Source organism: Miniopterus natalensis, chromosome 4 (assembly GCF_054644295.1).
Source record: "Miniopterus natalensis isolate mMinNat1 chromosome 4, mMinNat1.hap1, whole genome shotgun sequence".
In the NCBI taxonomy this organism is placed as follows: Eukaryota; Metazoa; Chordata; class Mammalia; order Chiroptera; family Miniopteridae; genus Miniopterus; species Miniopterus natalensis.
This window is the reverse complement of record NC_142084.1, coordinates 63,510,029-63,536,733: the sequence shown is the minus strand read 5'-3', so window position 1 is coordinate 63,536,733 and position 26,705 is coordinate 63,510,029. Positions and strand designations below refer to the sequence as shown.

General features: G+C 52.4%; 1 protein-coding gene and 1 pseudogene across 1 annotated transcript; one reads left to right on the top strand and one right to left on the bottom strand.

Annotated features, from left to right (window-relative positions):
- The first annotated feature begins 4,412 nt into the window (after window positions 1-4,412).
- TLE2 (TLE family member 2, transcriptional corepressor) lies at window positions 4,413-26,437 on the top strand. The gene is made up of 20 exons (XM_087816633.1): window positions 4,413-4,477; window positions 4,558-4,655; window positions 5,057-5,120; window positions 5,559-5,603; window positions 9,726-9,788; window positions 11,097-11,171; window positions 11,370-11,553; window positions 11,920-11,939; window positions 12,770-12,877; window positions 14,201-14,245; window positions 14,806-14,955; window positions 17,157-17,295; window positions 18,375-18,535; window positions 19,895-19,971; window positions 21,003-21,252; window positions 21,555-21,802; window positions 21,941-22,088; window positions 23,668-23,818; window positions 24,491-24,567; window positions 26,130-26,437. The coding sequence occupies exons 1-20, from the start codon at window positions 4,454-4,456 to the stop codon at window positions 26,235-26,237; spliced, it is 2,235 nt and encodes a 744-aa protein (XP_087672759.1). The 5' UTR covers window positions 4,413-4,453; the 3' UTR covers window positions 26,238-26,437.
- On the bottom strand, window positions 8,482-9,307 carry LOC107544327 (transmembrane and ubiquitin-like domain-containing protein 1 pseudogene; annotated as a pseudogene).
- Window positions 26,438-26,705: the final 268 nt, after the last annotated feature.

Sequence of the window (26,705 nt, the reverse complement as noted above, 5' to 3'; positions counted from 1 at the left end):
ACTCCAGGCTGTCGTGATAGTCTCAGCTCTTCCCCGAGGGGATCTAGCGTGATTTATCTCCCTACCTCAGTTTACCTACCGGTTAAATAGTGCTTAAGACGCCCAGTCGGCCCCGTCAGATGGCGGGGCTTTTGCAAGAAAGTTGTTGAATGAGAGGCTCTTGTTTTTAAGGGGAGACCCGTCAGGCTAAGGGGTCTCCCTTCGATGTTTTAGGATACTAATCAAGCCAGATCCCCCTCCTACCCGGCCAGGTAAGGGCATTCACGAGGGTCTCAGGTTCTGGGAAGGGGAGAGCCACACTTCACAACCTGCTGGGAGCGCCTCGCCGCCTTGCTATTGGCCCAGCCAATCTTAGTGCTTCCTGCCATTGGTTGCTAGTTCCCCGATCCCCATTCGCCAGCGCTCACTGTGTCGTCACGGACCCATGTGGGAGCGCCGGGAGCGGATTGGCTGGCGCGCCCAGCCAACCACCGCAGAGAGAGGAATTTCTACAGTAGCTCAGCTGGCGAGGCTGATTTAAGGTGGTCTGAGCAATCTGGGGGTCCCAGCGCTGCTTCTCAGCTTTTCCCTTTAAAACACACACACATACACACACACACACACACACACCACCCCCACCTACACACACACACACACACACACACATACACCACCCCCACCTCCACACACACACACACACCCCTAAAAAACCTAGCCAGAAACCTGAGCTGGGCCTTTCTGTATGGTGAGAGGGGAGAGATTGGAAGTTAAGCCCCTTCCCTCATTTTGCAATTTCTTTCTGAATTCTGGGGAAACTGAGGCCCAGAGAGGTGGAGCTTGAAGCTTCCCCATGGCAAACGAGTTAGCTGAGGAAATGAGAAGGTTGTGCTACACTGCTCAGGCTGTAACTCACACATGGCAAGGCCTTTCCCTGCCTCCTGCTCTGGCAGGATGTGGGATTTCAGCAAGTTATGGAATAACAGGCTGCCTAGGGGTCCCCCCATCTCACATACTGCTCTCAGCTGAGCCTCCCCAAATTCTCAAAACTGCTCTCAAGCTGAGGATGCTTCTGCTTAAAGCAAAAAAAGTCTCTTCCTTGTGTGTGGTCTTGTGGCTTCTCAGGCAATCCACAAATCTGTATTTACCCTCCCCTGTGGAGTGTGCCTGGCTGAGAGATCTAAAGACTGGTGGGTAAAGGTCCCCTTCTCCAGAAAGCCCCCGTGGACCCATCAGGCACAGACCCTGTTCTTGCTCTGAGTCCATTGGGCCCTGGGTCTGCCCCTCTGTCCTGGCATTGACTATGTGGGCTGCCCTGGAATGTGTCCTCAGCTCTGTCTCTCCCCCCAAATCCACCCTGGGAACCCTTTTGGCAAAGCCTGGGGCTGGGTCCTTTCTAGAGTCCCAGAATCTATCTTGAGGAGGTGGTTATAGAATAATTATCCACTTATCTACCAACTTTAGACAGTCTGTTTTCAATGTGTGTATGAAGGGGAAGATGCCTTTTGGAGACGCCTGGAGGAGGTGGGCTAGGCCATGAAAGAATAGATTTTATTCAGGCAGAAAAAGATCTGAGGGAATTCTGAGGAAGAGATAAGCAAAGGCTTAGGTGGGAGAGAACAAAGATTAAGTAATCTGGCTGGAATGGCTGGAGCAGAGGGAGTGTTTAAAGTGGTGGAGGGAGGTGAAGCTATGCCAGGCCAGGAGGTGAAGGGCATCCAGGCTAGCCTAAAGATCTGGGAATTTGTCCCAAGGTCAATAGGAAGCCATGGGAGGGTTTTAAGTGAAGGAGGGCCAGACTCAAAGGAAGGTGACAACAGTGAAGGCTGCTCTGAGCAAGGAACTGGCTTGAGGTCCAATGGGAGAGTATGAAGGGCTGGTGCAGGCAGGAGGCTGTGGGGATGGGGAGCAGGATTGCATGGCAGGTGATGGGAAAAGAAGAGACTATGTTCTGTCTTAGGGGATCAGGATGGACTGTGGGGCTTAGCAGGTCTGGAGAACATGTTTGGTCTATAGACCTAGGGGGGGATCCAGGGGGAATGCCCAGTTGGTGGTTGGGTCTGAAGGTAGGCACCAGGGGTGGAGCTGGGGCTTGGAGCCATCCTCATGAAAGTAATCAGGAGGACATAGAGGCAGGGGGAGGAAAGGGTACCTGGAAAAGTTTTTAAATGAGGACTTCACAACCCCCCCCCCAACCAGAAGCATTGTGGAATCCTGGAGCTCCCCTTTTCTTAGTATTTCCCAGTAGGTGTGGCCAGTAATTGTTGCCTTTAGCTACATCAGCTGTTTCTTCTCATCCCACAGCCTGTTCATTTATTGAGCACTTACTGTTTGCCAGTTCTGCAGGGACCAAGAGAGGCTTTATCACCACACAGCCTAGTAGTAGGGGGGGGGGACAAATAATGACTAGAACAATCAAGAAAGAATCATGATCATGTCAAAAACAAAACAAACTCTGTTAGGACATAGAAAGAGAATAAGGTGCAGTGTTTGAAAATAACAGGTTAATGCAGCTTCAATGGGTGGCCAGCAGGGGCCTTTCTGAGGAGGTGACATTTGAGCTGAGGCCTGAATGATGAGAAACAAGGGAACAGTGTTCCAGGTAGAGGGAACAGTCAGTTCAAAGGCCCTGAGGCAGGACTGTGCCTGGTGAGTTGGAGGAATAGCAAGGAGGCTAGTGTGGCTGGAGCAGAGTGAATGAGTGTGAAAGTGAAGGGAGTTGGAATCAGGGAGGGGAAGACAGGGAGGAGGTTTGTGCCGGGCTTTGTGGGAAGAGGGAGGAATTTATATTTTATTTTGATGGCAATAGGGAGCCATGGAATACTTCCTTCAACACATACACATTCAGGATCTCTCTTTCCCTCCCCTTGCATGGCTTTCTGTCTATCCTTCAGGTCTCATCTCCAACATTAACCTCCTCAAAGAGGCCTCTCCCAAACATTCCAGATAACTAGGTTCTCTCTTGTCTACTTCTATCACTGCTCCCTAAACTTCCTTTGTGCACACAAATAATTCCATAATTACCAAGTTGTGATCTTATCCCTCGAACTCAGACAAGGCCACAATCTGTTCTTCACCCACCCTTGTATTCTTGGTGCCTGAAGGATGTCTGGTATATAGTAGATGCTCAATAAACTTGTTGTCTGGAAAATGATACTTTTAAGTTTGATAAAGACTTTTGTATGCTTTCACTAATTCACCTACTAATATGGGTGCAGACATTACGTGGGGCAAGAGTTTTTCCTCTGTTTTTGTACCCTTCTGAGCCCCACTGCCTAGAGCAGTGTCTGGTCTACAGTAGGCACTCAATACATGTTTATTGATTGACTTAATGAAAACCCCTGAGGTTTCATATATGCAAGATGGGAATAAGAATGGCCCACCTCCCAGGTGAGTGTGAGGGACACGCACTGGATGTCTGAGGTCTGGGCAGGGGTTGGGGGGTGGGGGGTGGAGCCCCTGTCCCCAGAGAGACCTCAGTCTGAAGGCAGAGATTCAGTTTCCATTCTCACTGGGATCTTCTAGGAGCCCGTAGTCTGAGAGGGGAGATAGCCCAGTCTGCTGTGGTGGCAATCAGAATGCCAGATCCCATCTCTGGGAATTTACTGTGGGCCAGGCCAGGCCAGGCCAGGACTGTTCATGTACCATCTCATTTAAAAATAGCCCCTGCCTCTGCCATACTCAGAGAACACTGAAGCTCAGAGTGGGGGTGAGCCAGGATCTGCCCGCACCTCCTTCCCTCCTCTGGGCCTTGGCATGTGCCGTTGTCCCCTTTCCCCTGGGGGAAGGCTTCCCTGCCAGCACTTGGCAAGGCTGCTCCCCCCTGATCCTTAAGTCTTAGCTCACGTCCTCAGAAAGGCCATTTCTGACCACAAACAGCTCCCCTCCCCACCAAGCGACTCCCCTCCGTGGGCCACCAGGTATTTATTTGTTTCCTTGTTTTGCTCACTCGTGCTTTGCGGGAGGGAGAGGGGGGAGGTCCATGTTTGTGGGGCTGGACGCGAGTCTCAGTTTCCCCAGCCGGCGCTGGTGAGAGGGAGGGAGTGGGTTCGGGGGCCACGGCCTGAGGCTGGGAGAGCGCGAGGTGGGCGGCTGGCGGGCGCAGTGGGTGGGCCCCGGGGACGGCGGCGCCACCTTAAGGCGGCTCTGCCCGCGGCTCCCGGCCGAGCCCCGCCGGAGGGAGGCGGCTCTGATCGCCGCCCGCCGCCCGCCGCCCGCGCCTCCGACACCCGGCCGCGGCTCGCCGACCTTCCGCGACCGCCGCCCCGCGCCCCTGCCCGGGGGAGTGAGCCTCGGCGCCCCTCTCAGTCCCCGCTACCCCTCGCGCTAGCTCGGGGGACGCAGGGGACTCCGGGGTCCCCTGCCCCACGCCGCCTCAGCCCCCGGCTTCTTTCTCCGGGCATCCCCCCCGCCCCCCCAGCCACTCCACCCCCCACATTGTCACACTCCGGCGCGAGGTCGCTCCCGGATCTGCAGGATGTACCCCCAGGGAAGGCACCCGGTAAGTGAGGTCCGGCGCTGAGGGGTTGGGGGTCCCAGGCGCCCGGGAACTCAGACCCTGACGCCCCCCCCTCCCCCCAGACCCCGCTTCAGTCCGGCCAGCCCTTCAAGTTCTCGATCTTGGAGATCTGCGACCGCATCAAAGAGGAATTTCAGTTCCTTCAGGCTCAGTACCACAGGTGAGGGGGGGCGGGGCGCCGCGCCTGGGGGGGGGGGACCCAGGAGATCACCTGCGAGCTCACCTGGGGGCCGGAGGAAAGAGGCGGGGCCTGCGAGGTGAAGGGGCGGGGACAGGCCAGGCGGGGCGTCCCCGGAGCAGGCAGGAGGGAGCCCCCCCAGGGGCGAGGGGAGGCCTTCCAGGTGGAAGCGCAGGTGAGGTGCATGGGGACGCTTGGTGCTGGGGCATTTAAGCCTCGGAAGCGGTGAGGAGGGACTGGGACGGGGTGAAGGGGGTGGTATAAGGAAGTGGGGAGGGCTGAGTGAAGCCCATTACTTTGAAACTGGCCCAGATGAGGTGTCTGTGGGTCTCTCTTGGGGGAGGCAGGGAGAGTGGGGGCCCCATGCCCTGTCTCCTTCCCAGCCTCAAGCTGGAATGTGAGAAGTTGGCCAGTGAGAAGACTGAAATGCAGCGACATTATGTCATGGTGAGGGGGTTAGCATGCCAGGGTGGGGGAGTGGGAAGCAAGGCTTGGGGTGTGAATTTGGACGCACTGTGCTATTCTGGGGTACACCCCTGGCCTTCTGGGGGCCTCATTTTCCCTTTCTGTAAGTGGGCTGGTTGGAATTCCAGGCTCTCCCTCCAGGGACCCTCACAGTTCTTAAGAACAATAAGACAAGGATAGTCCCCTGTTCTTTTGAGCATCTCTGAGGGGTGAGGATCTCTGAGCATCACCACCTGTCCCACCTCCTTGGAAAGAGTGAAGGGGGGCCCTGCTTCCCTCTAGGGGGTCCCATGGGGCTGGATGATCTGTGTCCTGTTGTGATCCCCCAGCCTGGGGGCTCCTGGAAGATCCAGAGTCACCCAGCACAGGGCTGGACATCCATTGGCACCGTGGACATTCCAACTGGCTTTTCTTTTGCAGTACTATGAGATGTCCTATGGGCTCAACGTTGAAATGCATAAGCAGGTAACTGTGTTGGAGATAAAGATGTTCAGTAGGGAGAGTGGGGGTCAGGAAGCTGTGAGAGGGGCCCAGCACTAGGGCATTCAGGGAACAGGGGTCTTAACCTGAAATCTCTGGGACCAGGGGGCAGATTTTAGCTTTGGGATAGAAAAATGATTCTGAACTTCTGGAGACATTGTCTAGCCTCTGGAGACATTATCTAGCAGAGATGGGAGCAGTAAGCAGAGCCAGGCATCCCTGTCAAGGAGGGCTCATAGCAGAGACCAGCAGCCAGGTCGGGGAGGCTGTGGAGGTGACTTCTGTCTTGGGAGGGGGCCAGATGGACAGTCTTGGAGGTCCCTTTCAGCCTGGAGAACTGAGGTTTAGAGATAGATCCTGAGGGTCTTAGATGACCCCAAACTTCTGTTGCTGTTTTGTTTTTGTTTTTTAATTTATTGATCTTTTTTAGAGAGAGGGAGAGGGAAAAGGAGAGAAACATTGATGTATTGTTCCACTATGCATTCATTGGTTGCTTTTTTAAAAAAACAAAATGTTTTTATTCGTTTCAGAAAGGAAGGGAGAGGGAGAGATAGAAACATCAATGACGAGAGAATCATTAATCGACTGCCTCCTGCACGCCCCCTACTGGGGATCCAGCCTGCAGCCCAAGCATGTGCCTTGACCACTGGGAGTCAAACCCATAAGCTCCTGGGTCCATGGGTTGACGCTCAACCACTGAACCACGCCAGCCAGGCCATTGGTTGCTTCTTGTATGTGCCCTGACCCACAAATTTGGCATATTGGGACAGTGCTCTAACCAACTGAGTTACCTGGTCAGGGCCTCTGTTGCTGTTTTGAAGGATCTGAGATTGATTCTAGTGCTCTGAGGTTCTGAGACTCTCTTACACTTCTAAGAGTGATCTCAAGGTTCTGAGTTAGAACAGAAGGTTCTGAAATTGACTTCAGTTGTCTAAGATTAACCCCGAGATCCTGAGCCTGACCTCAAGGTTCTTTGATGGCTTCTAATAGGATGGAAACTCTGAGGTTGATAGAATCTTAGATTCTCTCCATCAGAATATTAGAGTTAATGGGCAGAGCCTAGTGTTGGGTCTTCTGGGTAGGGGGGCTAGGACTTTAGGGTGCCTGGGGGTGCCTGCCTGGCATGCTTTTCCATCTCTGCTGGTTCTGGGGTGGGTGGGAGGGGAAGTGTCTTTCTGGAGCATGATGTGGTCTCAGGGGTGTATGAAATAGACCCCCTTATGGGGTGGTGGGAATGGGGTAGGACTCAGGCCTTGGGAGTCTGGTTCTGCCCTCCTGGTAGGAACACCCTCAACCCTGACACAGCACATAGTACCCCTGTAACCTAGGCAGAGGTAAAGCACAGGCTGACTGAGCACACACTTGGATATGCCACAGCAACCCCCTTCCGCACCCACAAGGATTCCCCTCTGTTCAGCCTTAATGAGGCACCCCCAGCCCAGACCTTGTCCCAGATGAAGTCTACCAGCAAAGCCACTCTGTTTTCACTTTGCTCTATACTTCCAATACTAAGTGTGAGTTTTCTTCACACCAACCAATTCTCCAACTCTGACACCAGTGGGATGTCCTGCAGTTCAGCTCCATTCTGACACTCTCTGCCCAGAGTTAGTGCAGACCCCACAGTTTCAGGGCTCAGCCCCCTCTTCAGACACCAATTGCAAGTCTGGGCCACCAGTACCAATTCGCTATAAATTGGGGGGTTCCCACCACTTCTTCCATGGGTTCAATAATGCTAAAATGGCTCACAGAACTCAGGAAAGCTCTTATTTACTATTATCTGTTTATTATAAAGGTTATAACTCAGGAATAGCTAGATGGAAAGATGCATTGGGTACAGTATGGGGAAAGGGCTCAAAGCTTCCATGCCCTCCCCAGGGCACCACCCTCCCAGCACCTTCTCATGCTCACTCACCTGGAAGCTCTGTATACCCTGTATTTTAGAGTTTTTTCTTTTCAAAAACTTCAAAGTTGCCCTCGCCGGTTTGGCTCAGTGGTTAGACCATTGGCCCATGGACTGAAGGATCCTGGGTTTGATTCCAGCCAAGGGCATGTACCTCAGTTGCAGGCTCAATCCCCTGCCCTGGTCAGGGCAGGTGCAGGAGGCAACCAGTCGATGTGTCTCTCTCACATGGGTATTTCTCTCTCCCCCTTCCACTCTCTCTGAAAAGCAATGGAAAAAATATCCTTGGGTGAGGATATAAAATGAAACAAAACAAAAAAACACTTCAAAGTGTTTCCCTGGCTGGATCGGCTCAGTTGTTTGGAGCGTCATCCAGTACACTAAAAGGCGGCGGGTTCAGTCCCCAGTCAGGGCACTTATGGGAGGCAACCGATTGATGTTTCTCTCTCATCTCTGTCTCTCACAAATTGATTAACAACAACAACAACAAAAAAGCATATCCTTGGGTGAGGGAAAAAAACCCCACAGTTTTTAAATCTGTACATGTTCCAGGGAACCCCCTCCACCTCCCCCAGCTCAGTCCTTGGGTCCCCAAATCAGCCCAAGGAACTATTAGAGACTAGAGGTGGCTGGGTGCTCAGGCAGAACACTAAGCTGGGCCCAGGGGCAGGGCCCTGCTCTGCCCAGGGCCAAGAAAGTGACAGCAGCTGCCTGACCCTGGAGGAGGAGCCCACTGTGAGTGGGGACTGAGGGCCAGCAGCCCTGGGAGGTGGCTCAGAGCCATGGAGGTCACAGGGAGGGGCTGCCGCCTGCCCCTGGAGTGCTTTTCAGTGCACGGCTGGCTCCAGGGTAGTGGGAAGAGGCAGGCCAGAGAAGTGGGCCCGGGCAGACAGCAGCTCCCACCATGTTCTGGGGAGTGAGGTCCGGAGGGGCCAGCCACACTGCCAAGAGCCTGCGGATGCATTATGGGTGGCACATGGCAGAGGCCAGGAGGCTGAGGAGCAGGGTGAAGCCAGCCAGACCCAGAGTGACAGTCAGGGGGGGAAGAAGGGTGGGTACTGGATCTGGCAGCAGCAGAAGCAGGGGCAGCAGGTTGCCTATTTCCAGCCTGTAGGGGCCTGGCTCTGACCCTGGGGTGGCAGCAGGGGTGTGGGGGACCAGCCTGTGGGGACACGTGGCAGTGGAGAACACAGTTGGGAGGGAGGCGAAGGCTGCCCAGGGTCTGGGTGTCGTCTCCCAGCAGTTGCCCATGGTAAATGAGATGTGCCTACTGCTCTCTCCCAGGAAACTGAGTCCTTTTCAGGGAGTCAGTGGTATCATGGGGCCAGGCCCTGGCCACCTGCTTAAAATCATTGAGGAATTTCAACAGTAGTACTAGGGACTCCTGGGGGGGAGTCCAGGGGTGCTGGTGTTGCTTGGAGCCTTGTTCCAGGCTTTGGCTGGCTCTGCAGCCTGACCTCTGTGTCTCTGGCTGGGGGTCTTGGCTCCCGGGGCCTCCTCTCTCATGCTGTCAGTGACCACCATTGCTTTGCTGGACTGTGCTGGTGTTGGGGTCCCTGACACCTGAGGCAGCAGGTCAGCGCCCTCTGAGGTATGTGTTGAGACCCAGATGAGAGCCAGCATCAGAAGGCAGGCAAGCACCCCAAAAAGGACCATTCATCTCATCACCCACCCCTTCAACCAGGGCCGTGGCAGCCGCCTTTCTCACTGCACTGAGTGCCCAGCTTGGCCAGCTCCATGGCAGACCCTCGGGTACTTCTGGGCCTGAAAGCACCCACTCCCCTGCCATCTAGAGGCCTCATTACAGAGGCATGATTGATCAGATCATTGGCCATTGGTCACTAACTCAATCCCAGTCTTTCTCCCCTCCCTGAAGGTCAGGGGATGGGGCTAAAAGTTGCAATCCTTTAATAAACTCAGGTGTGGTTGAAAGCAGCTTATAAATAACCAAAGATACTTTCCTTCACTGAGAAATCCCAAGGATTTTAGGAGCTTTATGCCAGGAACTGGGCACAAAGACAAATACGTATTTGTTAGATCCCATCACAGCATTCTTCTCCTGAGTGGTGGTGCACCGGGATCTCTACCTGGCTTCAGCCCCAGGTTGTAGACGACACCCAGAGGGACATGGGTTCAACCAGGGCTCAAACCTGGGACTCCCAGTGGAGGCTTCCCCTCCAAGCCCCCTCCCAATTGCTTCCTGCCAGGCCGAGATTGTGAAGCGCCTCAGTGGCATCTGTGCTCAGATTATCCCATTCCTGACTCAGGAGGTGAGTGGGCCTGGTGGGGGCAGGAGGAAAGCTGGAAGAAGAATGAAGGAGGGTGGGCAAGATTGGGTGCCGCAGGCAGTGGTTCTGCTGAGTGGCTTAGGGGCCTGAGCACTGGCTGGGGCATGGGCTTCAGGGATGGAGGGTGGGGGTGGCTGAGAGTGAGGAGTGGGGCTCAAGCCTTGCACCAGGCTGTCTGGGTCTGAATTCTGGCTGTGTGCTGTCGCCTTGGACAAGTTGCTTGTCCTCTCTGTGCCTCTGTTATAAAGTTTAGAAGAGCTGATGCATACAAGGTGTTGAGGATGATGCTGGGTGCTTAGTAAGCACCCAGTAAAAGTTAGCCCTTACATTACACTCAGTGAAATAGGCCAGACACAGAAGGACAAATACTGTGATTCCATTCATAGGAGGTCTCTAGAGGAGTCAAACTCATAGAGACAGAGAATGGTGGAAGTTGCACTGGCCACATTTCAAGCTCTCAGTTGCTACACATGGCCAGTGGCTTCTGTATCCAACAGGACAGATAGAGAAAATGTAATCATCACATCACAGAAAGTTCTACAGCACTGAGTGCTGAAGACAGCACAGCCACTGGCCACATCATGGATGAGACTTAAAACATAACGTTGGCCGAAGGAAGCCAGACACAAAAGAGAACATAGATATTGAGACATAAAATAGTTCCACATGACAAATTCAGGCAGATTTGGGAAGGCAGCTGTAGGTGGGAACACTATACAGAAAAGCAAGAGTTCTTGTGGGAAGGTGAGAAGGGGCTGGAAGAAAGGCATTATAACAGGCAGGCAGGGTGTATGGGGCCTCCTAGGGGCTGCCAGTTTGTATTTTCTGACCTGGGTGGTTGGTATATAGGTACTGATTTATACAGTGGTTCTTTACTGAGGATGACCCAGCCCCAGAGGACACTGGGCAATGTCTGGGGATATCTGTTACACTGGACGTGCTCCTGGTATTGAGTGGGTGAGGTCATGGATGTTGTTAGTATTCCACAGTGCCCAGGATGGCCCCACAAAGAGTGATCTGACTCCAATGTCAGAAGTGCCGAGGGGACCCCACTTTATAAGCTCTAATTTATAATTATTAGTTTTAACTGCACTTATATGCTTTGTTTCTTTTTCTCTATTTCATGATTTAAAAAAAAAAAAAGAGACAGGAGAAATAGCAAGTGCCAGGGCATGGATGAGGGTGGGAGAAGAGAGCAGGCCCCAGAGGGTGGTGCCTGGGTAGGTGGGGTCTCCAAGCAGCCAGGGGGCTCTCCTGAACACCCCCTTTTTCATATCCCCTACCTGCCAGCATCAACAGCAGGTGCTACAGGCCATGGAGCGTGCCAAGCAGGTGACTGTGGGGGAGCTGAACAGCCTCATTGGGGTGAGTCATCCTGGCCCCTGCCCTGACCTGGGGAAACCCCACCCCAGGTCCCTGCACCACTAGGTGCTAAAGCTGGGGGTGTTGTGTGGGCAGCTGGCCTGGGTGGACCTTGTCCCCACTCTGCAGCCTCTTGGGCCAGGGGTATTACTGGGCACCCAAATCCCCGCCTGCCCCTGGCCCACCCCTCCTCCTCTCTAGCAGCAGCAGCTCCAGCCGCTGTCCCACCACGTCCCCCCTGTGCCCCTCACCCCTCGCCCATCTGGGCTGGTGGGAGGCAGTGCCACGGGGCTGCTGGCCCTGTCTGGAGCACTGGCTGCTCAGGCTCAGCTGGCCGCAGCTACCAAGGAGGACCGGGCAGGTGTGGAGGCTGAGGGGTCCAGAGGTAAGTGGACAGGGCAGGGTGGCATTGGCCAGGGGGTGTGATGGTTGGGGGGGAGGACTGGCAGACAACCCCGCCCAGAGTGCCAAACTCACGTAAGTGTGAGGAAATGAATGAGGGGGCTGCAGGGCCCCTTTACTTCCAACTGGCTATGTGTCCTTGGGCAAGTTCCTAACCTTTCCTGGGCATTTATCTGACTGGTATGGGGAAGGGATAATCCATTCCTTGCAAGGGTGTTGGAAGGAGAAGGGAGATTCTGAGCTGGGAAGAGGGCTGTATCAACCGTAGAGGGCTGTGCCAATCCGGCACCGTGGGAGATGAAACCTTCATTCTTTTTCCTTCTCTCTCTCCTTTGCCCCAACCCACCAGTGGAGAGAGCCCCAAGCAGGGTAAGTTGAGGGGCACCCGGAGACTCGCTCTCTCATATAACATTTGCTTTGTATCCAAGTGGGGCTAAAGCTGCTTGTTCTGAGCTGATGGGCCACATCTAACCTTCACACTGTGTTGCCTGGGAGATGCCCATAGGCTAGTTTTATTTATTTAAAGTTTTAAATCTTGAGCTATTTTTGCCACTGAATAAATGAATGCATGCCCATGATAGTGTTCTATCCACCTTGCCATTCATTAATTTAGCCATCACCCATTCGATATTATTATCTACAGGAGCACACTGCTCAATAGAAATTCTATGTGAGCTCTGTATGTAAATTTTTTATATGTTTTTATTGATTTCAGAGAGAGGAAGGGAAAGGGGGAGAGAAATAGAAACATCAACGATGAGAGAGAATCATGGATCGGCTGCCTCCTGCACGCCCCCTACTGGGGATCGAGCCTGCAACCCCAGGCTTGTGCCCTGACCAGGAACTGAACTGTGATCTCCTGGTTCCTGGGTTGATGCTTAAATGTATCCAAAATGTTTCAACTTCTAATCAACATAAAAATTATGAGCAAGATAGTTTACATTCTTTTTTTTGAACTAGAACTCTTAAGATCCAAATGAATTTTGCACTCAAAACTCATCTCAACTTGCATTAGTGCCCCCCAGGGGACACCGGGTGATGCCTGGGGACATTTGGAAGGTGTTATTTCCCAGATGGGATGCTTGAGGAACAGATCCTAATAACAGTGGCGGGGATGCTTATTCTTGGCTGAGCCAGAATGCCGTCTGGGGGACCAGGGCCCTGATCCTTCTTCCTGCCTGGCTCCTATCTCTCTGCAGAGTGCATCTCCCTCACCCCCGGAGAGTGTGGTGGAAGAGGAGCGACCAGGTGGCCTGAGTGGCAACGGGAAGCAGCAAGCTGAGGAAAAAGATCTGTCAGGACCTTATGTGAGTGGGAGCAAGAGAAGAACTGGTGTGGGCACGCAAGGCCTTGACCTGCCCCGAACCTCACCCCTTGGAGCCTTCCAGAGCCCAGCTCTGTCTATGAGTCTCACTACAGAGCCTTCCGTAACTCCCCATTGCTCATGGAGCACTGGCCAATCAGAAGAGATCCTGTGGGGCCAGGCTTAATTCTTTAGTCACTTAAGTCCCTCTAGCCTCTGGACCATGTACTGCTTTCCTCCTTCCTAGCTTTTGCTCCAGCTGTTCCCTCCCCTTAGGACCCCTTTCCCTCTGCCTCTCAGAAACCAGTTTCTCCATCAAGGCACAAAAACACTGCTCTCTTCTGCAGGAAGTTGTTCCTGACTCCCTCCCTGGAGGGCTGGGACCTCCTTTCTCATTGTCAGAGTGATTGCTGCTCCTGTAGTTTCAAACTCTAGTGCACCAGGGGTCATGCTGAAAGTGAGGCTTGGGACGGTGGCCAGCTGGGGGCATTTGTCCCATCTAGAATGTCCTAGCTGACTACTGAACCCAGTGTTGGCCAATCTTGCTGTTTCTCAGAAAAACCTTTAATCTTTAAAAATATTTTTTTTTTATTAAACATAATAGCTTGTTTTATAAATGTCAGCAACCCAAATTTTGTTTTAAAGAAGAAAACTGGGAATGAGGAGGTCAAAGAAAACCCACCCACTGGGCAGATGTGGCCTTCAGGGTGCAACCTTTGGTCTTCTCTTGTTTCCAGCCAAACCAGAGGGCAGCCCAACATGTGTTTCTCCTGAGGGCAATGGGGAGCCATAGAAAGATGTAGCACAGATGTGAGAATAGGTCTTAGGAACATCTCTCTGGGACTAGCTTGGAGAGCTACCTGGAAGGGACAAGGCTGCAGGTCAGGAGACCAAGGAGGGGATAAGGTCTGTGCTGGGGTCATGGGGATGGGGGGGCACAGATGAATGGGTGAGAAGGAGATATTAACGACTCCTGGTCTCTGGCTTTCCCCCACTGCACAGAGGAGGAAACTGAGGTCCAGGGAGGGCTGGGAGGTGCTCAGGACCACACAGCAAGCCTTGGGCACTCAGCATTATCTCCCTCATTCTTCTCCAGGAGGGACCCACTCCCTTCACTCCCTATCCTCCACCTCCCCACCCCCAAACCCTCCCTTGCACTGGGCAAATGCATCTTCACTTCTGAACCAAGCAAGCGGGCTCTTGTAGCCCCAGAATTCCTATCCAGTCCAGTGCCTGCTGGATGTATGCTCCACCTCCTGAGTAGATGTAAGGGGGTGTAGAGGCAGGGGCTTGGCCAGGGTGAGCTCTCTCCCCCATGTTCCCCCAGGAGAGCGACGAGGACAAGAGTGATTATAACCTGGTGGTGGATGAGGTGAGTTGAGATCCAACCTCCTTGACTCCAGGACTCAGAGGCAGGGAACTACGTCTGGACACAGAGCAAGTGGTGGGTTTTCTGGAGTGTGGGGGGGCCCAGAGGGAATGGGGTTACTAGTCTCCTCTCTGTGGGATGGCTGAGGCCAGGGGAAGTAGGGGTTATCGGACACTTCAGATTGACATCTTCTGTGGGTAAACAACACTGTGGGTAAACTGAGGTCCAGGGCACACTGGAGATGGGTGGCAGAAGTGGCTTCAAGCCCTGGCTCACTATGTGCCTTTGGAGGAGTGACTCCCCTTTCCCTGCCTTCTTCTTTCCCCAGTGGGGAAAAACAAAACCAAGCCTTTATAAGTTATTGCTGTTTGTGCTTATAGAGTAGGTTCCATCATTAAACCTATTTTACAGATAAGTAAACTGAGGCACAGGGAGATTTCATAATCCTCCCAAGGTGGGTTGCAGGTGTCCTGTCTAGAGGTTGGGGTGGGGCTTGGGAGGGGTATAGAGAGGAACTCTTTTTTCACCCACTTCATACCCACTCAACATCACCTCAAACCCAGGACCAACCCTCAGAGCCCCCCAGCCCAACTACCACGCCATGTGGAAAGGCACCCATCTGCGTCCCTGCCCATCGGGACCTTGTGGAAAGTCCAGCCTCCTTGGCCTCCAGCCTCAGCTCACCACTCCCCAGAGCCAAGGAGATCGTCCTGGTAAGGAGTAGGGGAGGCTTTGAAATTCACTTTGTTCACCCTGGGGGCCTGGAAACAGATACTACCCATTTGACACGGGACGATGAAAAATTGGCCAGACTGGTGTGGTCCAGCATTCCCTTCCAGATTATTTGGACACCTTCCTAAAACCCACTCTACTGTACCTAAATAAATATTAAAAGGCAACTTTGTAAGTAAACTTTGTAAATACATATTAAAAGGCAACTCACCATCTTATGGGAAGTCAAGTATCTCTTGCAATAAACAGGAAATCCCTTGAAAAGAAACAGTGAAACTGTAGAATGGGCCACTCCCAAGGCAGACTTCAGCCCTGCAAGTGTTAAGGCCTTTGAGAAGCATTGAAGACAGACCAGCCCTGACCTGAGATGCTGTCCCTACCAGGAACCAGGATTCATATCAGAACAACTTTCTCCTTGCCTCTCCCCAGGTTTTTTGTTGTGTTTGTTTTTTAAAAATTTTGTGTTAAATATGTTTTTATTGATTTCAGAGAGAGGAAGGGAGGGGGAGAGAGAGATAGAAACATTAATGATGGAGAGCCATTGATTGGCTGCCTCCTGTACGACCCTTACTCAAAACCTGGCATGTGCCCTGACCGGGAATGGAACCGTGACCTCCTGGTTCACAGGTCAACTTTGAACCACAGACCACGCCAACCAGGCTCTCCCCAGGTATAATGACAGCTATAGAGACCACCAAAGATTGCACCCCGCCCCCCCAGAGGAAATTTTAAGAGAAATTTTTATTTATTGATTTTGAGAGAGAGAGAGAATCATCAATTTGTTGTTCCACTTATTTATGCATTCATTGGTTGATTCGTGTATGTGCCCTGACCAGGGATTGAACCCGCAACCTTGGTGTATGGGGAAGCTGTTCTAACCAACTTAGCTACCCTGCCAGGACACCCCTGGGGGAATTCTTAATTCATCTCTATTTGCTCCCCCCCGCCCCCCCAAAATCACCACTAGACCCTTTCCCTTAACCTATTCGGGAGATTGGTTCAGTTTCTAGGCTTACCCTCCCAGGAGGTTGCTATGGCAACCATCAAGGTTGGGGCACACTTTGCTTCTCCCGTCCTCCTCTCAGCCTGAGGCCAGAGAGGGAGAGGGGCAGCTCTGTTCTTATGGTGAAGCCCCCTGTCCATTCCCGCCTGAGGGTGTGTGAGTGTGGCTGTCACAATACTTGTCATTTTGTGATGGAAAAGATAAGATGTAACCTACATAAGACAAAGATGTGAAGTCTCTCTTTTTTTAAAAAATATATTTTTTAGTGGTTTCAGAGAGAGAGGAAGGGAGAGAGAGAGAGAAACATCAATGATGAGTCATTGATCAGCTGCCTCTTGCACCCCCCTGCTGGGGATCGAGCCAACAACTTGAGCATGTGCCCTGACTGGGAATCGAACCTCAATCTCCCGCATCATAGGTCGATGCCGAGCCACGCCAGCCGGGCAAAGATGTGAAGCCTCTTAAAAGGCAAAGTTGATAATGGCAGAAAGCAGAGACAGCACAGCATGCTCCTCTGTGGAGGTCGGGCTCCCCACTTCTCCAGTGTCCCATGGGGAGGAACAGCTGTGGGGAACATCTTCCTCCCCATGGGAAGAAGGAAAAGCCGACCAGCACCAGGGGCTGTTCCTTCATCTAGGAGAATGCTGTGTGGCCTCCAGTGTCATGAGCCCATCCCAGAGTCCCATTCCTTGTCCCCAAGGGATCTGACAGCCTCCAACTTTGTCTATCACCGCCTCCTGTGATCCCCCACTTCCTGTAGGGTGTGCCCTTGCTGTGGGCTGACCCTGCGCCATTCTGTGTACACGAGTGTTCCTGACCATGTGTCCACACTGCATATGTTATCATGTGAATGCACAGTTCTCGCCATACATTTGTGTGTTGGTTCCCATCACCATGCGTGTATATACATTCGCCCAGGTGCCTACCTGGCATTCCAATGTGTGTAGACACTCACGTGTCCCCTGTGCCTAGGGGATCAGCTGTGGGGCCCATTTTCCTAGTGTGTACATGTCTGAAAGTGTCTGAAATCACAGAGGTGCACTGCCATGTGTAGCCACCTCCCACGAGCCCAGGCCTACCACGTCTTCCTGCTCCCTTTTCCCATCCACTTCTGACCAGGTCCTTGGCCTGCAGGTCACCAGGTGCCTGGTGGTGTTCAGTCCTGTCTTTTCTCTCCAGAATGATCTTCCCACCAGCACTCCTGCCTCCAAGTCCTGTGACTCCTCCCCACCCCAGGATGCGTCCACCCCTGGGCCCAGCTCGGCCAGTCACCTCCGCCAACTCTCTGCCAAGCCAACACCTTCCACGGACAGTATTGGTGAGCACCCACTGGTGCCTGTCAGAGCAGATATCCTCTTGGGGGGCGAGGGAGGGTTCTAGAAAGTGGCAGAGGGTGAGGGAAGTGATTTGGATTCGAGCCCTAGCATTGCCTTGGTCCTTTTCATGACTGAGTAGGACACTGCCTCACTGTGGGCCTTGGTTTTCTCTTTGTCTTGGCTTGACAGGTGGTCAAACTGAGGCCCAGAGAAGTGAAGTGACTTACTCAGGGGCTTCAGCCTAGTGCACTGGAAAGACAAGCTTTAGAGTCAGACAGGCTTGGGTTTGAGGCCAGCCTTGGACACTTGCCAGCTGGGGAAGGGACCCAACCTCTCTGAGCCTCAGATTCCTTATTAGTAATATGGGAATGATAGTGGGGGTTTTTCTGTCTTATGGCCAGGCCCTGTGCTGGTTTCGGGGTCCCAGAAAGAAGTCAGCCCTGGAACTTGCCCTCAAGGAGCTCCCAGATGTTGGAGAGGAGACCCAAACCCCAAAACTTCCAGCCCTGTGTGATTATGGCTGGAATAGGAGGGACCTAAAACAGGCAAAGTTGGGGGCTCAGGGTGGATTGGAGAGGTTCAAGGATGTTCCTGAGATGTTCTTAGACATTGAGTCTTGGGGTGTTTTTTAAAAAAATATATCTTTATTGATTTCAGGGAGAGGAAGAGAGAGATAGAAGCATCAATGATGAGAGAGTCATCATTGATTGGCTGCCTCCTGCACGCCCCTGACTGGGGATCGAGCCCACAACCCGGGCATGTGCCCTGACCGGGAACCAAACCTCAATCTCCTGGATCCTAGGTCAATGCTCAGCTGCTGAGCCACGCCTGGCTCGGCTGAGTTTAGGTTTTGAAAGATGGGTAGAAGTTCAGAAACTGAAGAAGGAAAAGGAAAGGCATGTCAGCCAGAGGGAACATTTGTAAATGTCTGGAGATATGACAGGGTACAGTGAATGCTGAATCAGAGCATGGGAGCCCTGAATGACAGGGAGCCCAGAGCTGGCACCCTGACCCCAAGGCAGTGGGAGGCAGGTCTGAGTCCAGGGTGTCTAAAGACCTGTCTTTGTCTCTTCTCACTCAGCCCTGAGGAGCCCTCTGACCCTGTCCAGTCCCTTCACTGCATCCTTCAGCCTGGGCTCCCACAGTGCACTTAATGGGGACCTTTCTGTGCCCAGCTCCTATGTTAGCCTTCACCTGTCCCCTCAGGTCAGCGGCTCTGTGGTGTATGGACGCTCCCCCATGGTGAGTTCTCAGTGTGGGAGATGCCAGGAGATGTCAGCAGGGCCCAAGAGCTGGAGGCTGGGAGGAAAAAAATCAGTTAAATAAAGGAAAACAAGGGGTTGGGGGAAAGGAGGGGAGTCCTGACTTGGCAAATGCACGTGAAAGATAACCTGAGGGCTTGGTAGTTCCACAAGCATAACACAAATCAGTACCTGTGACTGTGGACAAAGCAACTGTGATTATGCTGCATTAAGAGGAACAGAGAGCCCCAGCCGTGAGAGGTGAGGGTCCCATTCAGCCTCCTGGCAGGTGCTGTCATTTGTTAGCCTTGATTTTTAAGGGACAGTGACAATTCTGGTAGATTGCAGAGGGAGAACTAGTCTAGGGAGGGAATTGGAAGTGATATTCCATGAAGAGGAGTTGAAGGAATGAGACGCCTGAGCTGCGGTGGAGGGATCAGACAGGGTCTGCCTGGGCCCTAGAAGGCAGTACTGGGATAGATGGCTGGTAAAGTGAGCCGTCCCAAAGTGGATCAAGATGCCTCCAGAGGGAATAAAATGCCTGTCACTGGAGATACCCAGGCCAGAGGCTGGGTGGGCACTTGCAAGAGATGCCATAGAAAAAAACTCCGGAAAAGTTTTCTGTAAGGGGCCAGATAGTAAATATTTTTGGCTTTGCAGATCATTGGTCTCTGTCACAACTACTCAACTCTGCCTTTATATAGCTCAGAAGTCACCGTGGACAACATATAAATGAATGAATGTGGCTGTGTGCCAATAAAACTTTCTTTATAAAAGCAAGCAGGGCCCTGGCTGGTTTGATGCAGTGGCTAGAGCGTCGGCTCGTGGACTAAAGGGTCCCAGGTTCAATTCTGGCCAAGGGCACATACCTCGGCTGCAGGCTCAATCCCTGGCCCTGGTCAGTGTGCAAGCGGGAGGCAACCAATCGATGTGTGTCTCTCACATCGATGTCTCTCTCTCTCTCCCTCTCTGTCTATCTCTCTTCCTTCTACTTTCTCTGAAAAGCAATGGGAAAATATCCTTGGGTGAGGGTTAAAAAAACACACCAAAAAACAAGCAAGGGGCTGTAGTTTGCAGACTCCTGTTCTAGGCATTGAACGGAAGATTCTTCAGGACCCTTCCAACTCTGAGGCTCTAGGATTCCCTGGACAGAGATCTAGGAGTTCCCTCATGTGAAAGCCTCCGTTCTCCCATCTATAGTATGAGAAAGGAGAGGGCATCTGTGATTTCCTGGGGAGGGGCTCATAAACACACTGGGAGGTGTCTGATAAACAGACGGATAGGGTGAGGGGAGCATGGGGGAGGGCATATGTGAGTTTGAATCACCTGCCCTGTGACACCCCCTTTGGCATTTTGACAGATGGCGTTTGAATCTCATCCACATCTCCGAGGATCATCCATCTCTTCCTCCTTGCCCAACATCCCTGGGGGAAAGCCGTAAGTACCAGGGTGGGCTCCCTGTTTCCTCCAAGGGCCTTCCATGGTGGGGTGGGGGTTGGGATTCCTTGATGCCTTTCCAGAAAGTTTCTTCTGTAAGAAAATGGGAGCTCCCACCTCCTTAGGTCTACCCAATCTCTTCTCCCTGGAGAGAGAGGTAGGTAACCAGCAAAGTTTAGGGCAGTGGTTCTCAACAGGAGTACATCGTTCCCCTGCTTCAGGACATTTGATGATATCTGGTGATATGTTTATCACAACCAAATGCTTTCAGCCTCTAGTGAGTGGGGGCCAGGGATGCTGCTCAATACCCATAGTGCCCAGGATGTCCCCCATAGAGAATGACCTGGCTCATATCCATAGACCTTTCTGCCATGGGAATGGAATGTTTTTGTTTGTTTTTTAGAATATATCTTTATTGATTTCAGAGAGAGGAAGGGAGAGGGAGAGAGATAGAAACATCAAGGATGAGAGAGTCATTGATTGGCTGCCTCCTGCACACCCCCCACTGGGGATCAAGCCCGAAACCTGGGCATGTGCCCTGACCAGGAATCAAACTGGGATCTCCTGGATCATAGGTTGATGTTCAACTGCTGAGCCACATTGGCCAGGCCATGGGAATGTTCTATGCCTGCTGCTGTCCAATCTGATTGCCATCAGCTACCTGTGGTTTTGAATGCTTAAAATGTGGCCAGTGCATACATGGTACTGAAAATTTAAATTTATTTAAATTTAACTTGCCGCATGTGGCTGGTGGCCACTATTGGACAGCATTCTCTGGAACTCAAGGCATCTTCGTGGACTAAGTGCTTGTTGACCATGCACCAGGCCACCTCCTGGACCCCTTTCTCTTTTGTATCACACCGACTGTCCCACATCCCCTTTGATCATGTGGTTCCCTTCCCTAAACCCAGGGGGTGGGGAGGTGGGGGGCACCTAGGACCCCTTACTGCCTTAGGGGGAGAGGGTGTGGAGGCTCCCCTATGCCCTCTGGGGTGCTCCCACCCTGCGCATCATGCCCACCTCCTGTCCAGGGCCTACTCCTTCCACGTGTCTGCGGATGGGCAGATGCAGCCTGTGCCCTTCCCATCGGACGCGCTGGTGGGTGCCGGCATCCCTCGGCACGCTCGGCAGCTGCACACACTGGCACATGGCGAGGTGGTCTGCGCGGTCACCATCAGCGGCTCCACGCAGCACGTGTACACGGGAGGCAAGGGCTGTGTGAAGGTGTGGGATGTGGGCCAGCCTGGCGCCAAGACACCAGTGGCCCAGCTGGACTGCCTGGTGAGGCGGGGCGGGGCTTGCGGCCAGCTGCGACAGCTGGCGTTTATATACCAATGAAGGGGGTGGTGCTTACAGGCCAAGCTGGGGCAGGGATTCTCAGTCAGTGGGGTGGAGTTTATAGGCAAACCAGGGGCGGGGCTTATAGGCCAGTGGGGTTGGAGCTTACAGCCCAAGAGTGGGACTTATAAGCCAGCCTGGGGCAGGACTTCCAGGCTAACAAGGGGTGGGGTGCAGCTTCTTCAGCTGGGCTCTTGGAGGCAAGACTGGGGGTCAACCCTACGCCCTTGTTTCTCTCCTACCAGAACCGGGACAATTACATTCGTTCCTGCAAGCTGCTGCCAGATGGCCGGAGCCTTATTGTGGGCGGTGAGGCCAGTACCTTGTCCATTTGGGATCTGGCAGCGCCCACCCCCCGCATCAAGGCCGAGCTGACCTCCTCAGCCCCAGCCTGTTACGCCCTGGCGGTTAGCCCCGACGCCAAGGTCTGCTTTTCCTGCTGCAGTGATGGCAACATCGTGGTCTGGGACCTGCAGAACCAGACTATGGTCAGGTGGGTGGCGGGTATCCTGAGACCTTGGACAAGCCCCTGCCTCCTTCCCTGTTGTACTGTGGGGGCAGAGGAGTGGCCTTGGAGGATACTGGCATAGCACCAATTCCAGGATGGATGCCCAGGCTCTTCTCCCTCCAGGCAGTTCCAGGGGCACACGGATGGTGCCAGCTGTATTGACATTTCTGACTATGGCACTCGGCTCTGGACAGGCGGCCTGGACAACACTGTGCGTTGCTGGGACCTGCGGGAGGGCCGCCAGCTGCAGCAGCATGACTTCAGCTCCCAGGTGCCCAGTGGGAGGGGGGTAGAAGCTCCAGGAATCTGACCTCCCTTCCTCTTCCCCTGAGGCACCCACTTCCAGATGCCAGGCAGGACCAAATACCTGCTATCTGTGTCCATTTTTCTTGTCCTTCAGATACAGGCCTTTTATTCTCCAAAGACAGACACAGGGAACCAAAAGGAGCTGATTCATATTACGCTGTGGAGCTAAGACCCTCAGATCATCTTCCCAGATGCTCTTGCCAAGCCATTCCCCCATTCTTTTCTCTCCTTTTATAGCTGGTTTCTCCAACCAAACTTCAACCTTTGAACTTACTGAGGGTTTCTGACCCCCCCCCCCAGGACTCCCCATGGGGAGCTGCTGACCTGAGGAGAGATGTAGAAGTTAACATAAGAGCTAGACACAGAGAGGTCTCTGTTGAGGGCCCTGTGGGAATCCAGGCTGAAGGATGTGGTGAAGGAGCTGGACAGAATTAGGGGGCTTCTCAGGGCTAAGTAGAGTCAAGGACAGGTCTTCAGATACCCTGGACCCAAATCCTGTCTCCTACTGCTTTGGGGGCAGGGTGAAAGCTCCTTGGCTTGTCATTTAAGGCTTCCTTTCTCTAGTCTTAAACACACCATTCCCTGTGACATCTCTAGTCCTCCCTACTTATTGTTCCCTCTGGCTGACATGCCTTTCCTGTCCTTTCTCCAACTGGTAAACTCCTACTCATCCTTCAAAACCCATCAAATTTGCTCTCCCTCCTTGAAGCCCCCAACTCTTTCTATTCCGTGACTCTTTTTGTTCTACCTTCTCTTCTCTTTAGCTTGAATGTCTTCTTGGTAGGGAAATCAGGGGTGCAGGTGGATCTAGTTGTCCATCCTCTATCTCCAAAACTTAGATGTATACATATCAGGGGATTCCATGGTGAGTATCTCCCATCCCACCTGGGCATCTGTCTCTCTATACAGGAACATTGTATATGGTCAGGAGAGAACATGTGAAACCTTCTCGTCTTCCCTCTGCTATATATTTGTTGTCCTTTCCACACATGTCTTACTTGGCAGTAAGACTTTGCTAGGTTTAGGGTGGAAGAGGGCCTTATTCCTCTCTGTGCCTTGTGTGGGGTGGGACACAGAATGATGAGGCCACCAAGTCATTTCAAATCAAAGTAAAAGCTGGTGTTGGCACATAGGGAAAGTTCCAAGCTGGGAGTAGGAAGGCCTGGTCCTTCACAGACTAGCTGGACTTGCTGCGTGACTTTGAGCCAGACTTGGCCTCAGCTTCCCTTCCACCATCTGCTCAAGGGGAGCGACTGTCCTCTCCCAGCTTCACCCACCACCCCCTCTTTTCCTCCCTCCCAGAGCTGTTGTGCGTTCAAAGCAGATAATGGATGTGAGGCCCCGGGGTTCTGTGTAATGCTGATTAATATTAATGATTTGACATGCAGTTGCCTGCTGCTTCCAGGCCCTAGGCCAGCTGCCTCTCCATGCAGGGGCCACTGTGGGAGAGCGTTGGACTTCTCCCCTCCCCCAACCCCCTTCTTCTGGGCATCTCCCTCCATCCCAAGGGGTTTTGACCCCACCTCTTCCCTCTTCACCCCCAGATTTTTTCCCTGGGCCACTGCCCCAACCAGGACTGGCTGGCCGTTGGCATGGAGAGCAGTAATGTTGAGATCTTGCACGTCCGCAAGCCGGAGAAATACCAGCTGCACCTTCATGAGAGCTGTGTGCTGTCCCTGAAATTTGCTTCCTGCGGTGTGTCTGTCTGGGACTGGGGTGGGACTCCAGGGCATTGGGCCAGGGTTGCCAAAATACAAAACGACACCCCCCACATCAACAAAACAAAACAAAACACAGTTATATTTGAATCTTAGATCAACAACAAATCATTTGTTAGGGTAAGAATGTCCCAAATAATGCATGGGACATACTTATACTAAAAAGCAATTAATCTTTTTTGTACAAATAGATCCCAAATATTGCATGGGCTTTACTTATGCTAAAAAAACTATCTTTTTTCTTCTTTTTTTTTAGTATAAGTATGTCCTAAATATGGCCTGGAACGTACATGTACTAAAAAAAGAAGAGGAAGAGGAAGAAATACTCGGAACCCTCTGTACTAAAGATACCTATGGTTCCTTGAGATTCACATGGGACTGGGCACTGTGCATTTTATCTGGCCAGCCCTCTCCTGGGGGCACCCCCTTCTTGAAGATCAGGTGGAGCCCTGGGGCCTTGACTTTACCTTCTGAAAAATGGAAGGATCAAGCCTCAGTTCCGTAAGGGGGCTTGTGTCCCCCAAATGAGGGCAGAGGTGCCCTAAAGGGAGAGGCCAGACCTGTCTGTCCCACCTCTGCCAGCAGCCCACAACCCCAGGCTTTCTTTAGTCCCCCTCTCCTCCAACCCTACCTGCTCTCTTTCCCCCAGGTCGGTGGTTCGTGAGCACCGGGAAGGACAACCTGCTCAATGCCTGGAGGACACCGTATGGTGCCAGCATTTTCCAGGTGTGTGGCAGTCTGGAGCCCTGCCCCTGGCAGGATGCCATGTGCCCAGGGCCCCAGGGTGGTTACACTGGTGGTGAAACAGGAGCCTCTCCTAGGGTCCTCCAAGGCTCTCATCTGCCGGTAGCTACTAAAGCTGAGTTGGCACATGGGTGCACAGCCTGTTTGCCTTTTAATTATGGTAAAATATAACAAAATTTGCCATCTTAACCATTTTTAAGTGCACAGTTCAGTGGCATTAAGTATTTTCACACTGCTGTGCAACCATCACCACCATCGATCTCCAGAACTTTCTCATCTTCCCAAACTGACATTCTATTCCCATTAAACACTAACAACCCCTTTCACTGCCCTAGTTTCCCCTCCCTCCCCCCACCATCTATTCCTTCTTTCTCTATGAATCTGACTCCTTTAGGGACTTCCTATGAGTGGAATCACACAGTATTTAACCTTTTGTGTCTGGCTTATTTCACTGAGCACAGTGTCCTCAAGGTTTATCTGCTTTGTAGCAGGTGTCTAATTTCCTTTTTAAGGCTGTGTGGATGGTCCACACTTTGTCCATTCATCTGTTGATCGACACTTGGTTGTTTTCACCTTTTGGTGATTTTGAATCATGTTGCTGTGAACATTCATATACTGTACCTGTTTTTGTGTAGATACATTTTCATTTCTTCTGGGCATATACCTAAGAGTGGAACTGCTTATAATTTAATCTTTGTTGGAATTACCAGACTGTTTTCCATATTTTCCATTCCCATCAGCAGCACAGGAGTGTTCAAAATTCTCCCCCATCGTCAGCGACACTTGTTATTGTGTCTTTTTTTTTAAACCCTCACCTGAGGACATGCTTGGGAGGGGGGAGGGAGGGAGAGAAACACTGCTCAGTGGATCCTCAGTACACCCCCCGACTGAGATCCAAACCGGGAATCTGACTGGCAGCCTTTCAGTGCACCAGACGACACTCAACCAGCTGAGCCACTCCAGCTAAGGCTATTGTGCCTTTTGTATTATGGCCATCTTAGTGGGTGTGGAGTGGTTTTTACATTTTTAAAGGATTGTAAAAGAATATGTGAGATTGATTTATTTAGCCTCTGGACTTAATGGCTAATGACTTATTTCAACTTTAGGCAAAGCCTGAAAATTTACTGTTGTGTCCTTAACAGAAAGGCTGTCGAGCCCTGCTGTAGGTCATCATGCCCTAAGCTTAGCCTTCCTCTGTGCTGTGGGTCTCCTGGCGCACATTCTGAGTTTCCTGGGGAAGGGTGGTGTTACGCTTCCATCTCTCTTCGTGTCCAGATAAGAGGTCCCGCGCTTCCCAAGAGCATCATCACCTGTCCAGAAAGGAACTTTCTCTGGAACATGTGTTGCCTCCTTGTTCCTGGCTCTGGGTTCTTCTATCTTGAGTCCTGTGTTGGCCCCACCTTGACTATAGGCTCATCCTTAGAGGCCAGCAGTGGCCCTAGTCACCTTGCTTCTTCCCTCTGAACATCATGCAGGTGGTTAGGAGCTTGCACCAGCCTGTGCCAGCGCCAGCCACCCCTTACCTGCCTTCTCTCCTTCTACAGTCCAAGGAATCGTCCTCCGTGCTGAGCTGTGACATCTCCGGGAATAACAAGTACATTGTGACGGGCTCAGGGGACAAGAAGGCCACTGTGTATGAGGTGGTCTACTGAGAGAACCCCCCTCCTGTACCCCTGGCCCTACTCCTGTGGGAAGGGCGTGCAAAACAGAGACCCCAACACCCCCCTCTCTAGTTGTACCTGTGGGAGCCAAATCTCATCTGCTCTCTGGCCAACCCTCTCACATCTTTCCCTGCTGGATGTGGGGCCAGTTGGGCAGAGGGACTTTGGGGAAATAAATGTATTTATCACAATTGCTTTCTGTCTTGGACTGGGGAACTGGGCTCCACTGGGCAGTGTTGCTTTTCTTGGGCAACTATTATTGAAGGAAGGTCAGTTGTGGCTTAAGTCTTCCATGTAACAAATAGCCCCTGGGTCCCAGTGGCTGAATACAATAGACATTTATTTCTCAGGCAAGCCCATGTGGCACGTGGGACTTGACTTCAGGTAGACACTCAGGGCTCTAGGCTAGTGGAGGTTTCATCACCTCAATATGTAACTTCAGGGTCCAACATAGCAGGA

Excerpts from the sequence above, each read along its gene's own strand:
- TLE2 (XM_087816633.1), top strand. The coding sequence starts at position 4,454 with ATGTACCCCCAGGGAAGGCACCCG. Across the intron at positions 11,554-11,919 it reads GGAGGCTGAGGGGTCCAGAG|TGGAGAGAGCCCCAAGCAGG; the intron begins GTAAGTGGACAG and ends CCAACCCACCAG. Across the intron at positions 11,940-12,769 it reads TGGAGAGAGCCCCAAGCAGG|AGTGCATCTCCCTCACCCCC; the intron begins GTAAGTTGAGGG and ends ATCTCTCTGCAG.